The sequence below is a fragment of the Galeopterus variegatus genome, unplaced genomic scaffold, assembly GCF_000696425.1.
Source record: "Galeopterus variegatus unplaced genomic scaffold, G_variegatus-3.0.2 Scaffold2581, whole genome shotgun sequence".
Lineage (NCBI taxonomy): Eukaryota > Metazoa > Chordata > Mammalia > Dermoptera > Cynocephalidae > Galeopterus > Galeopterus variegatus.
Window position 1 is genome coordinate 30,007 of NW_007728692.1, and position 13,349 is coordinate 43,355.

The following is a 13,349-nucleotide window of genomic DNA, read 5'->3' on the forward strand; positions in this document are numbered from 1 at the left end:
GCAACCATTATGCTTCTCACTTTCAGTACAGTATTCAATAAATTACATGAGATGGTCAATACTTTGTTATAGAATGGGTTGTAACAAGGTATTGATGCTTCGTGTTAGATGGTTTTTGCTAATGTAAGTGTTCTAAGCACGTTGAAAATAGGCTAGGCTAAGCTCTGATGTTCTGTGGGTTAGGTGTATTCAATGCATTTTGACTTACCATATTTCTCACTTACAATGGGTTTACTGGGACAGAAGCCCATTGTAAGTTGAGGAGCACCTGCACTCACTAACGTTCTGAGTACATTTAAACTATTTATAGCATTAGATTTAGAGCACAAAGATGAATGATTTCACTTCACTATAAGAACTACTTGGTATAAACTAAAAGTAATATTTGAAAACTCAGCCCCAAGTGACTTTGTCTAAACAGGTAAGAGGATTCTTCAGAATAATAAACTCAACCATGCTGATGACACTTGCAACCAAACTATATGAATGGGAACAAACCAAGACTCAGACTTGTTCTGGAAAAAAAAAAAACAACAACAACAACAAAAAACTCTGTTGTTTTATTATTATTTAGAAAGCACACACAGTCATTTATTGGGGATGAAAGAGAAAATGCAAAATAAGTGAGCATAAAAATTCATTTCAAAAGAACTGGTATCAATTCCCGAGTAGTATCTATGTGAGCTTTTTAAACATTTGTGTTTCTTATATCTGTATACACAATCAGAGTTATGGATATAGATATGTGGAAACACATCACACACTCATCAGAATTCTTTCTCGAAACATCTGTAGCAAACATGTCCTTTTTCTTCCTGAAAAGTTTCTATAGGTGTTTTCTTGGATCATGCCACAGTCTCCTTTCTCTGAGTTCGTCTCTGATGGCAAGTAAGGATACTTGTGAAGGAAGATTTCCCCTTAGTTCTCGACTTTTTCTTTAATTTTTTCTGATTCTTGAGTGAGATTCCCAGCTCTTCCATGATGGCATTGAAAGAAAGACACTAGAGAACATGAAATAATAGTTCATTAGCCTAATCAGACCTATCTCTATTCTGCCGTTGATCGGTCTCTTGCCTAGGTTTTAAGGAATGCAAGATACTGATCTTAAGGCAACTCTGCCTCAACTGGCCAGTTCCCATCACCTCCTCCTCCACCCGCTGGCCACCCACATTTTCTACTTGAGGAAACTGAGGTGGCAAATTAGCTGGGTAAGCTTTGGGTTTTCATTCACAGATGCAGTAGTATAAAAACTACCCGTTAGAGAAAACTCAAGGCTCTCAAAATAGACAACTTACCTTTGCTGAGACACCAAAACAGAGTTAAATTAAGTCATTTCCCCCATTGAGATGATCCAAACATTGATATCAAGGCATATGGACACTTCAGTAATGCTATAGAAAATGAACAAACCTTCTCTACACCAAGGCTTTGTTTTTTTCTCCCATGAAACCTTACTTTGTTCCTAAAATAAAATCTAATTCTTGATGACTTTCCTTTCTGATAAAAAAAAAGAAAAAAAAAACAATTTTAAATTGTATATTTTCTCCAAAAAACAGAGATTCTGGTAGCAGCAATGATGTGGCAGTGGTTGAAATGAAAAATAATGTCGTACTGAACTGCACAGCAAACGTGATGGCATAATACAAAGGAAAGTGGAATTATGACTATAAAATGTACATATACAGATGATATATACATGTCCCCATTCCAAGTACACTATATCTATTCACATGCACAGTATATAAATGGCCCAATAAAACATAATTTGCTGTCATTTTTTCTAGCCCAGATAAGATCTTTGAGTGATAAATTCTTGCTTATAAGGATTTCTACAAGGTAGTTTTCTTTTTGATGAAGTTACTCTTAAAACATTCTCTAGTGAGATAAGCCAGCACAGAAGAACAAAGTTGGCACAATTCCATTCAACGATGTATCTAAAATAGTCAAACTCATAGGAACAGAGAGTAGAATGGTTGTTGTCAAGGGATATGGGGAAGGAAAAATGGGGGCAGTTGCTGCTTAATGGTTATAAAGTTTTAGTTATGCAAGATGAATAAGTTCTAGAGATCTGCCATACAACGAGCCTCTAGTTGACAACACTGTATTGTGCACTTACAATTTAAGAAGGTAGATCTCAAGTTAAGTGTTCTTATCAGAATAATAATAAAAAGAGTCCTCTAAAAACCCAAAGCCTCTGGTAATGGTTTTGGAAGTGCAAGCATTACTCCCTTGCAATTAGCTCACAGTGGATACAGTTGAAAGTCAAATGACCACATGCCACCAGGTGACTTCTCTGAGTTGCAAGTGCCTTAAAGAAAGAACTAGGCTTCAGTGAATTGAGAGGGGTGTCATGCCACACAAAGAAAGAACTCAGAAATGTTTTCTATGAATTATCCTCTAAAAATGTTAGAACAAGCACATCACAAGTAAAATATGATTTTTTATTTTTACTTTTTATTTTTAATTTTTTTTTCCTTTTTTTTTGTCTTTTTTACTGACCGGCAACAGGATCGCAACCCTTGGTGTTGCACCCGCACCGTGCTCAGCCAGTGAGCGGGAACCGGTCTCCACATGGGATCCGAACCCTTGGCGGGAGCGCCACCGTGCTCCCAAGAGGCGCACTCTCCAGTATGCCACCGGGCCGGCCCTGATTTTTTAAATATTATGTAACCTGAAGTTTATGTGTTGCTACTAAGGCGCACTCTCCAGTACGCCACCGGGCCGGCCCTGATTTTTTAAATATTATGTAACCTGAAGTTTATGTGTTGCTACTAAGATCAAGTGACTCTTTTATAGTGTCATTGTGATAGTGTTGTATTAGAGTTTTGCAAACTTTTCTTGGAAATTTATTTCAATGGACAAAGGTTTTTTGGCACAGGATGTTTCTGGTTTCAGGGAGATTATGAAAATGGAAGAAAGGGAGGGAGAAAAGGAAAGAGTGGCAAGGAATTTACAAACATTATCACATATAAATCTTACAACAACCTTATGAAGAAAGAGTTGTTATGCCAATTAAACAGATGGGGAAATTTACTATTGGCGATATTAAGTAACTTACCTAAGAGGAAAAGCCTGCATTTTTCCCCCACTTTTTAATTAATTTATTTTTTATTAGCATATCGATTGTTACAAATCATACTTATTCCTTATAACCCTTATCCAATCTCTCCCCTCCCTCCCCCACCCTCCCCCATCCCCTCCTCCTCCCCCATCCAATAACCATAGATTTGTTCTCTAAGCCTGCGTTTAAACTCAGTTCATCTGGACTGCCCAAACCAATTACTTTCACGAGAAATTATCCAAACCTTGATTCTTAATTCTTTTTTCCTCTTATAGATAGCATTTTGTGAATTGTTCTCCCATAAAGTATGTATTAACAAATTCCAGTCTTTTTGCTGTATTTGATTTTTTTTTTCTTTTTTTTTTGCAGCTGGCTGGTTCAGAGATTGAACCCTGGACCTTGGTGTTATCAATACCATGCTCTAACCAACTGAGCTAACTGGCCAGCCCTATTTGAACTCTTGAGCATTTGATTTTAGATATTCCATTTTATTTTACATTGAAACAGCCCAGTGAGTCTCTAAGTGTGGCTTCCATGTGAGACACAATGCAGGAAGGACTCCTTGAAACCTTCTGGCTTCCCAGTTTTGAGGAGAGGGGTGGTCATAAATCTCATCTTGACAATACGTTTCAATTAAGTTTTTCTTTAAAAACGAAATCCTTCCCCAAATTTTAGTGTTCCTTAAAATACAGCAAACATCTTTATTTTTTTGATTAACACCAAGTATTTATTTCTTGCTGCTAGCATGAGAGTGGATATCAATACAGCTTTCTCAGTGGTCTGGTTTCTCTGTCTTTGGTCACAGACAATGATTTCTGTTTGATTCGCACCTTGTCTCCAGCTATCAAAAAGAAATGGCAAGATATTGAGGCTGACCATTCTGCTTCCAAGTTTTTGCTGTTGTCACAAGCAAAGATGACCTTTAAGGACCCTACCAGCCATGAGCTCAAGTAAACTACACACTTGCATATCCACAGGAAATGAAACTGTGAAGGTCACCTCTGAGCTCTGAGTGGCATGGGAGGGGCTCATATTCATTAATTAATTTGCCTTTTATAATCTCAGAATTAAAGGTACATATAGTATATAAAGATTGAACTTCTGAATCAGGATCAAAATTTTTAAAGGATCTGTTTCTGGGTGTGGGTTTTTGTGAACTCCCTCATCTTTATAGATCCATAGAAACATTATTTTTAAGTATGACAGTTTAAATTCCTAAACTCTAACTTCATAAGAAAGTATCAAACATAATGATATTAAGCTAGCTGCCTTACTTCAGAGCCAGCTCAATTGGAGGCAGGATATCCCAATAGTATACTCCGGTGCTCTGCAGACTGGAAATACCCCTGGTAGCCTGGATCCTAGGTCCTCCTATTTATCTGTGGTGGATGGGATTCATTTTAATGGCCCTGTATCCAGCCATTAATTATAGTTTGGAATTGACCTTTGGCATCAGAATGGTGGAGTTTAAATTTCAGTTATGGAGCCGGCCCTGTGGCTTACTCGGGAGAGTGTGGCACTGGGAGCGCCGAGGCCTTGGGTTCGGGTCCTATATAGGGATGGCCGGTGCGCTCACTGGCTAAGCGTGGTGCAGACCACACCGTGCGGAGGGTTGCGATCCCCTTACTAGCCAGAGGGGGGGAAAAATTAGTTATGCTACTTAGTTGCTGGGTTACATGAGGCAAAATGTTTATTTTCTCTTTGATTCAGTTTTCTTATTTATAAAATGGGACAGTAGTAGGATCCTTTTCATAGAGCTCTTATGAGAGTTCAGTGAGTTGAGCTAACATAAGTAAAACACTTAGTCCAATGCCCGGCACATTGTAAACACACTCTTTCTTCAAAATAAAATTTTTCTACACCACAGTGAAAATATTTTAACTCTATGGCACCCACTGATTTTTTTTTTTTTGGTGGGGGAGATACAATAAAGTGTTCATACTTCTTTGATTTGAGCCATTGTATGCCAGCAACTCCTTTGAGTTGCTTGTATCAGTGTTTTAGTTAAAAGAGGTCCTATACATGTTTAAAATATAAATTTTCGATAGATGTTATTACTCATTTTGCCAAGTTCATAATATATTTCAGTGTTTATGTAGTAACAGGAGTTATTTCAGCTTGTGTTATGCCCTGTGAAGGATAGATGTTCAAACATCAGAAGGTAATGAAGCTAACTACAGTCTCTTGCCAAAAAATAACATCTCTGTGCCTATGAACCCATTTAAAATGAATCCCTATGACAATAAGTCTGATAGGAAAATTTACTTACAAAGAATTTATAGTAATGTAGTGTGGTATTTGCATTTATGCTAAGGATGTGTGTGTGACTTCTCTTTTAGAGGAAAGGAAATGGGAAAACAGAAGTTAATCTAGTAAAGAGTACAAGTGAAACTTCAGCTAGAACTGTATCTCTCCTGGTTTTAACAAGAGAAAAATTTGCCTGTTTATTGTGGTTTTGCAGAAAGTTCTTCCTCTTCTCTACTTTTTTAGGTGCCTGTGATGTATCCCTCATGAGCCTCCTTTCCTTCCCTTCTCCTGCCTTCTTTTGCTTTCCTCACCCTACCATTTGGTTTGCTTCTCTTTGTAATTGCTGACTATATGGAACCTCCTTTGGATTAACCACAAATATTTGATTTCCTGATTCTGGTGTAAGCCTGAATATAAATGATAACTTCTCACCTTATGCCTCTTTCCTTCCATTGCAAATGTTGCCCCAGAAGGGGTAGGAGGAACTCATAAAGGAACTGTTTTTGTTTTGTGCCTAAAATACACTGCTTCAGAAAAAATGGCGTGGGGAAGAGAAACATGTTTTTAAAAAGTTATAAGAAAAGCTCTGTGTTAGAATGTGATTTGAGTTCATAGTATTCAAATAACGAGGCTGTCTGGCATTGGCTTTCATACTGACTATAATGTTGCATCAGATTGAAAACGTCAAATTGATTTCTTATTATAAATTTAGCATTTATACATTCGGTTCTTTTATTCATTGGTACATGTAGGAGAACACTTAGGAGAACTACTTTAGGTGCTTATACCTTTAAGGGCTTTTCTGACATTATTTTTTAGAAGCTCTGGCCTACCGAATAGTATAATACAAATCTTACATTTTGTATAAGTTTCTCCCTTTAATTTATTAGGCTTCTTATTAAAAGATGCTCGGAGTGCTATGTGACATTGCCTAATAAATTTTCACATTACACATGGAGGAAAGGGATATAGGTAATATTGTTGTCATTTTAGAGATTTAAAATCTTTCCTTTTATATATAGACTTGCTATAACTTGAAAGCAAGCTGTGATTTGAAGTCTTTTGTAAAGACCATTTTCAATAAAATATAGACTATCAAAGGAATAGTTTCCAGAGAGAGAATGGGATTATTATTGCTATCATTTTCTTGGCTTGGTCAAATACTGCCATAATTCCACGGAGTCAGTGTCTCAATGGATTTATTTATTTTTTTAAAAAAGAAGGACTAAATATTCACATCCTTAACCTTTTTTTTTTTTTTTTTTTTTTTTCTCTGAGGGCTAGCGTGAGAGCAAATCTACGATGTTTAATGTGTTTTGGGCCTGGAGTCAGGCAAGTTTAAGGAATAGGAACAAAAGAATCCTATTCATGCACTTGCTACCTTGAGACTTGGGAAATCGGGTTGCCTGTCTACACAAGGATTTCCCTTCTTCACAGGAAAATTGATGATCTGAGAGCAAAGTCCAGGCATCAATCATCTCCCACTAGTTTCATGAAGGTAGGTTGAGGAAGATTCTTGGAGTAGTTACATGTGTACCACCTTTGTGGGAAGTTCTTGCATTCCAGAACTGAGGATTTGAGCACATTTACTCTGGTTTTATCTGTTCATTCAGAATCCATGGGCCATCTTTCATACACCATCCTTGGAATGATTAAAAAGTGGATCAAAGATGTTGAGTGTTGACCATTATATCAGCTTCCAGAATAGTCGTTATGTTGATTTGTGCCTGGGATCTAATGAGGGAGTTGATTCTCATCTCCTGGGACTATGTGAAAAATCTTAGGGCGGAGGAAATTTAGACACTGAAATAAAACTTCAAAGTGTGGTCACTACCCTTATCCCACCTGTGACCCAGAAGCCACTCCCTGCCCAGCCCATTTCCCTGCACCTTGGATAATTTAAACTGGCTCCCCATAGGTAATCGCTCCTGAAAGCCCTCGACCCCTCTTCATTTGGCTATAGCATGTAGACTCCAGAACTCATCTTTCCTAGCTTTGTTAATGCTGTGTTGTCAGCACCTCTGCGTCCTCTCTCCTACCCTATGTCATCTTTGCTCCTACACCTGGAACCTGGTGCCAACATCTGCGCCTTCTCAGATCCTAGATTTCAGCTTCTCCATTTGCTTGAATGTGTGCCCTAGAATTCCTTGCTGTCTTATCTGAGCTCCTCAAACCTTAGAAATATACCTATGCGAGACACAGGGTTACTCCATGGTCTCAGATACACATGGATCTTCTTTCTGAAGTTGAACTTCATTTAAAGATTTCACTTTTAAAAACTTATTCCCCCATTAAAATAAACATATGTATATTTGTAATGGCATGCACAATCCATATGGTTTTTTTTTTTTTTTTTTTTTAGAATTCCTTAAGAAATTTTGCACAATGGATGGCCACCCAGGGCTATAAAACACAAACTCCTGGCAGGTAGGGGTGTGTAAGTTCATTCTCTAACATTATGGAAAACTTTGAGAAATGGGGTTACCACTGAGGCAATATAACATTTTGAGATGTTAATCCATGTGCTTTTTTTTCCTTCCTCTGAATCCCAATTCTTTTTTCCCACTTTTAAAGTTGTAGCAAGAGCTTTTATATGCATTGCCTTCAGGGTAGGGATGATATAGAAAGAAAAAAGGGTTGAATTTGCAGCTTTGAGCTCTTAAATAGACTTTTGTGGATCTATAGAAGACACTGCAGCCTTTGAAGCTATTAATTACAACAGCCAGGTGTTCGAAAAAAGGAAAAAGCAGGTACTTTGTAAAAGTTCGACATTAAATAACAGGCTTAGAGCCTTCAGGACCCAGCATAGGATTGAGGATAGAGTATGAAGATAGAATTGTTTTGTTTCTGGTCTCAAGGAGAAATGTTTGACCAGGTGTTAAACTGGGTGGTCATAGAATCTTGACCAGAGCCTAGATGCTGAGGAAAATCTGAGAAGGTGCCCTTTATCTGCCTCTTCTGGAGTCAAATTCCCATGCAGTGGGATAAGACAATCTCATAGGTGTGGGGACCAGAGAACACAGGAAAATTGTCCTCTCCTCACCCCCTTCTGTCTTAGGCTGTCAGAGGAGGCAGTCACTCCAGTGGAGGAATGTCAATAGGGCCTGTCATCAGGGTCTACCATCAGATCAGCTCCAGACTGTCCTCTGAGTCTCCCATGGCCTCCGGAGGGCACTCAAGAGCAGCGAAACTCTCCCTTGCCCCAGAAAGGACACAAAAGTGGCTGATGGGTATAGAGAGGAGGATGAAATGTGGCCCACTCAAGCCTTATGACCAGAGAGCAGATGTTTCTGCGGTAATAAGAAGTTTCAGGTGGCCTTGTGTATCCAGAGGTAAGCAGCTGCCCTTGCTGAAAAGTGGCAGAAATGTGGATTTGCATTTCAATGCAAAATACACATGGCCCTTCTCTGGAGCCACTGTCAGAGGCCAGTGTGGCTTGTTTCCTGCCCCTCTGGCTTCTCTTTGGCTTCTTGCACTGAAGGCCTGAGATGACCCTGTGGGGTTTGGCTTTCCCTCACCTAATGAAGAGGGGCTGGTCTTTTTAAGTATTTCAGAGGCAGAGTTAGGGCCATGAACTTCAAAGAAATTTTTAGCATACCACTTTTCCTACAGGGAATAGCCCTGCCTGCAAGGTAAATGGACCTGATGTAGCGTTTTAATTGTCTACAGTACACATGTCCCAGCAGGTAGAGTCTTTGGGGTACGGGCTGATACCCACTGTAGTAGGCATGCATTTTTCTTGAGCTTGGATGTACAAAAAATTTATGTAATACCTTTTTTTTAAAAAAAATAAATAAATAACAGAACTCACCTTAGCTTACAGGTTCCTCATCTGTTAGTGGATCTTATCCACTCAAGATAATTCACTTTTGGTTTAAAATATTTTCTTTCGGTTAATGGCTAAGTTAATGCAGGCCTTGTCCTACCTCCCTCCTTCTTCTGTTCATTCCAAGAACCATCTGGGATTAGAAAAGGTGTCAAGAGGGCCCGGGAGCAGTGGCCCCATAACTACCATTCTTTTGGCTTCCACTGAGGTGTGACATCCTACTGGGTCATTGATACTGGTCTCTGTATCTGCTGTGTCCTCCGAGATGCCCGTGGTTCCACCACGGTCTGCATGTCATGTCCACACACTCTGTCTTTTCCATTCCAGCCTCAGGTTTTCCAGGCCACTGGTTCTCTCAGATCTTCTACAAACCTCTTGGGTGGGAAGGGTCATGGACATTTGAATATTTTTTCTTGCATTCTTTGGGACTGAGGAAGACTCTATGAAGCTTTCCATACCCTCAACTGCTTAGATATTGTAATTCTGACATTCAAGAGACAGTTGGATGTAAGATATCTCTACAAGTCTGACCATCTCTTGGATTACACCCTGTGACTCTGACAATGATATTTTCTGTTCAGTATTCCCTTTGAATTTTTCAGGGGTTTCTATTTTCCTGTCCTCCCCCAGATTGAAATTGGCTCAAGGATGGCTGTTAGGGCTCCTCTCAGAGATTCCAGTAGCATCTAAGCTTTCAAGACTTCCCTCCAATTCTCTCTTTCTTTCCTAGTGGTCGAAATCTAGTCTGGCGTCAGAAAACATCATCATCTGTATTTCCCAACCTTAGCCTTCTGGGTTTTGGCTCTTGATGATTATAAATTAACTTTTAAAATTAAAGCAACTAACTTATTCAATGAAACATCTGGATCTTTCAATTGAAAGCCATGGTTTTCAAGATTTTTGTCTGTGTACAAATTTGCAAAGACTACTTACAACTCAAAAGCTAAGAGTTGGGCTCATCTCCAGATTGGGAGCAGTTATGAGAAAACCCTGATGCTTGATGGTGAGAAGAAGGGGAGGGGTAAAAATGATACAAAATAAAAGCTGTCCTTTTGTTTTTCCTTGTTCCTCTTTAGCAGAAACACTTAAGTTCCACTTACAGAATAGAGTTTTAGAGGCTTATTGTATGCTTTAGTTACCTCTCCCTTTCCTGAATTATACCAAGGTACTTCAAAAAGTTCATGGAAAAGTAAGATTAGAAGGTAATATGAATCTTTCCATGAACTCTTTGAAGTACCCTCATATGTAATCAGTTCTATAGCTTTGAATAGCTTCTTAGAGACATGTCTAGTTCTTCTTTTCTTAAAAACCTAGTCTGTAGGCTCATTAAAATTAAGCACAATTCCACTTCTGTAACCTTTACTGTGTTTATTATGATTTGCTTATGATTGATTGGATGGTCAGCCCTCTTGTTCCTTGATGCTGTGATGGCCATTTTCTCTATATCCAGAGCAGCCCTTTCTACCTTGAAGTACTAACAAAGTAATTCTGCTTCTTGAAATAAGAATTTAATGTGTTCAGGAGAGACACACAACCATATTAAAAAAATACATATATAAACAAAAACCTTTTTTTTCAATGCTTCTGTATTTTCATTTCCTTCCCATTTTCTACTAAATTTAAAAATATCATAGTTGGAAGAGAACTGCAAATACAGACTCCTCATTCTGCACGTGAGGAAACTAAGGCTGAGGGAAGTAAAATGACTTGCCCAAAGACACACGGCCACTTAGCAGCAGCGTGGCTCGTGAATTCTTGGTTTGTGATTCCCAGGTCCCAAGACTTGCCCAAAGACACATAGCCATTTAGCAGCAGCGTGAATTCTTGGCTTGTGAATTCTTCGCTTGTGATTCCCAAGTCACCTGTCCATTGGGCCACATGCATCTGGCAGAGTTTGTTTGGTTTATAAGACAGCTTCAAGTTGTACATTGGAAAATTTATTTCTAAATGAATTTTAATTGCTTCCTGGCTTCTCTGTTAATTAATGAATCATTGGGTTTCTAGGCAAGGAAAAGTCACTTTGCACAATTATGAAAATAACCTGATTATAGAGACTTCTGCATGTCATTTACTAAATAAATTTATCAGACTACAGAAAAAATGGAGCCTCAGACACTAGGAAGCATCTGATAATGTTATGTAGTCTGAGCCATTAGCTGTATTGGGCTGACAATGACAAAGTTCAGATTCTACAGGGTGTGAAACCACACAGTACATTTATGATGTTGACTTTTTATCACAAGAATGCCCTTGTATTTGTAGATAGAAAGTATTAGGAAATTTAAGGAAGAATCTCATTCTCCATAATACCAGTCCCTATGGAGAGAATTTTGAAACCAAAAATAATTTTAATATGCTTGTGCATCTGGACATAAAATTCTATAACTGTGAGAAACATAATGAGATGGTTCCTAAAGGCAAGTTAGTATTGCAGCATCAAGCAGAAATTTTTCATTATCTATAATAGTTAATTAATAATGCCATTTGGCACAGTTAGATGTGCAGACAATAGTACAATAAATGAGAATGCTTTGCTTTCCCTTTGCTTTTAAAGGCTGTTCAGGCTACTTTTAAATTGCTCACTAGAAAATAGTCCTTGTAGTATAAGGGTCATGAGCTTGGAAACTAATTGGGAATCATTGTAATGCTGCTTTGCCACAGATGGCTCATGTGGAACATAATGTAATGCTTAGTTAAATGGAGTGAGGTAGTGAGAAATAATTTTCCTTGAAGAGGTTTATAATTATATGATCCAGCTGATTGTTCTAACAGCAAGATCCCCACCAGCCATGTATTCCTTAGGTAGTTCCAGTTTTGCTTGGAAAACTCTAAAATAATTCCATTATGTATTTTAATCTAAAATTAAACAACGTAAAATATAAAGCTTTATTTTTCCCCTTATTTGTATTAGGTTAGAGACAGACCTGTTAGGAAACAAATCAGACAATATTATATGACTCATCGCTGCTGATGCACTTGCTTAATCTTTGAATGCCTTCCTTCTCTCTTCCTGACCCTAAACAATATTTCTCAAAGTATAATCCACAGATAACCTGCTGCTGTTTAATAAAAACTCATGCTTACCATCTAATTTGAAATAAAACTACTATATTCAAGCTAGTTTTAATGAAAACTCATGTTTATCAGCAACTTTCTAGGAAAACGACTGTATTTAGGATTGCTGGGAAAAAACTCATGTAGGAAAAGCTACTAAATTTTTTTCTTGTATTAAAGATAATTTTTTTTTCCTTTTTGTCTTTTTTCGTGTCTGGCAACGGATCGCAACCCTCAGTGTCGCGCCCGTACCGGACCGGGACCGGCAATGGGATTGCAACCCTCAGTGTTGCACCTGCACCTCGCTCAGCCAGTGAGCGGGAACCGGTCTGTATGTGGGATCCGAACCCTTGGCGGGAGCACCACCACGCTCCCAAGCAGTGCACTGTAGCAGTGCACCACCGGGCCGGCCCCATATTAAAGATAATTTTAAGGAAGACTCATGTCTGACCGAATTTTGAAGAAAGTGCACTGTAGCAGTGCACCACTGGGCCGGCCCCATATTAAAGATAATTTTAAGGAAGACTCATGTCTGACCGAATTTTGAAGAAAATGGCTGTATTCAAGCTGATTTTTATGAAAACTAATGCATACAAGTAGTATTAAGCATTAATTTTTAGGCTTTATTAAAAATGCAGATTCCTGAAATATACCTGCTGAGGAGGAATGTCTGGAGGTAAAGCCTCTACGCTGTAGTTTAAATAATTTCCCCAGGTGATTTTGATTTACACCAAATCTGAGAACTAATGATGTAAACATAGAGTTTGAAAGGTTTTGTTCAAGTCTTTTCTAAATTTCGCTTGAAATGCAATGGCCCCTGCTGAGATCACTGTGGTCTTAGCAGACATTTATGTGACAGCAAGAACTGGTTGTCTGAGAGCTAGAATAAAAGGAAAAAGAGTGGAGTGAAAGAACATAGGTGCCTCAAGGGACAAAAGGGCACAGAGAGCAATAAACCAGCTACTTGGTAATTTTGAGTAGGGCTTGCCCTATGTTTCACAATGGAACATGAAGATCATCAGTTGAATATCATGAAAAATCTGTCTCAGAGATGTGCAGTTTCTTTCTGAGTTCTCAGTGGTAAGGGTCTATTGAATATTATATGCTAACCATGTATTAGATATATTGTTTGGAATTAGTGGTTCTACTTCTAAAGTCAAC

The 13,349-nt window shown here is 38.4% G+C and overlaps 1 protein-coding gene across 1 annotated transcript in view; it reads right to left on the reverse strand.

Annotated features, from left to right (window-relative positions):
- Nucleotides 1-541: 541 nt before the first annotated feature.
- The window catches only part of LOC103598357 (glutamate receptor ionotropic, kainate 1), a 61,088-nt gene continuing 48,280 nt past the window's right edge, over nt 542-13,349 (reverse strand). Inside the window, exon 11 of the mRNA XM_008582351.1 lies at nt 542-1,001. Within this exon, the coding sequence (XP_008580573.1) occupies nt 846-1,001 (156 nt within the window). The 3' untranslated portion in view covers nt 542-845. The remainder of the gene's footprint in view (nt 1,002-13,349) is intronic.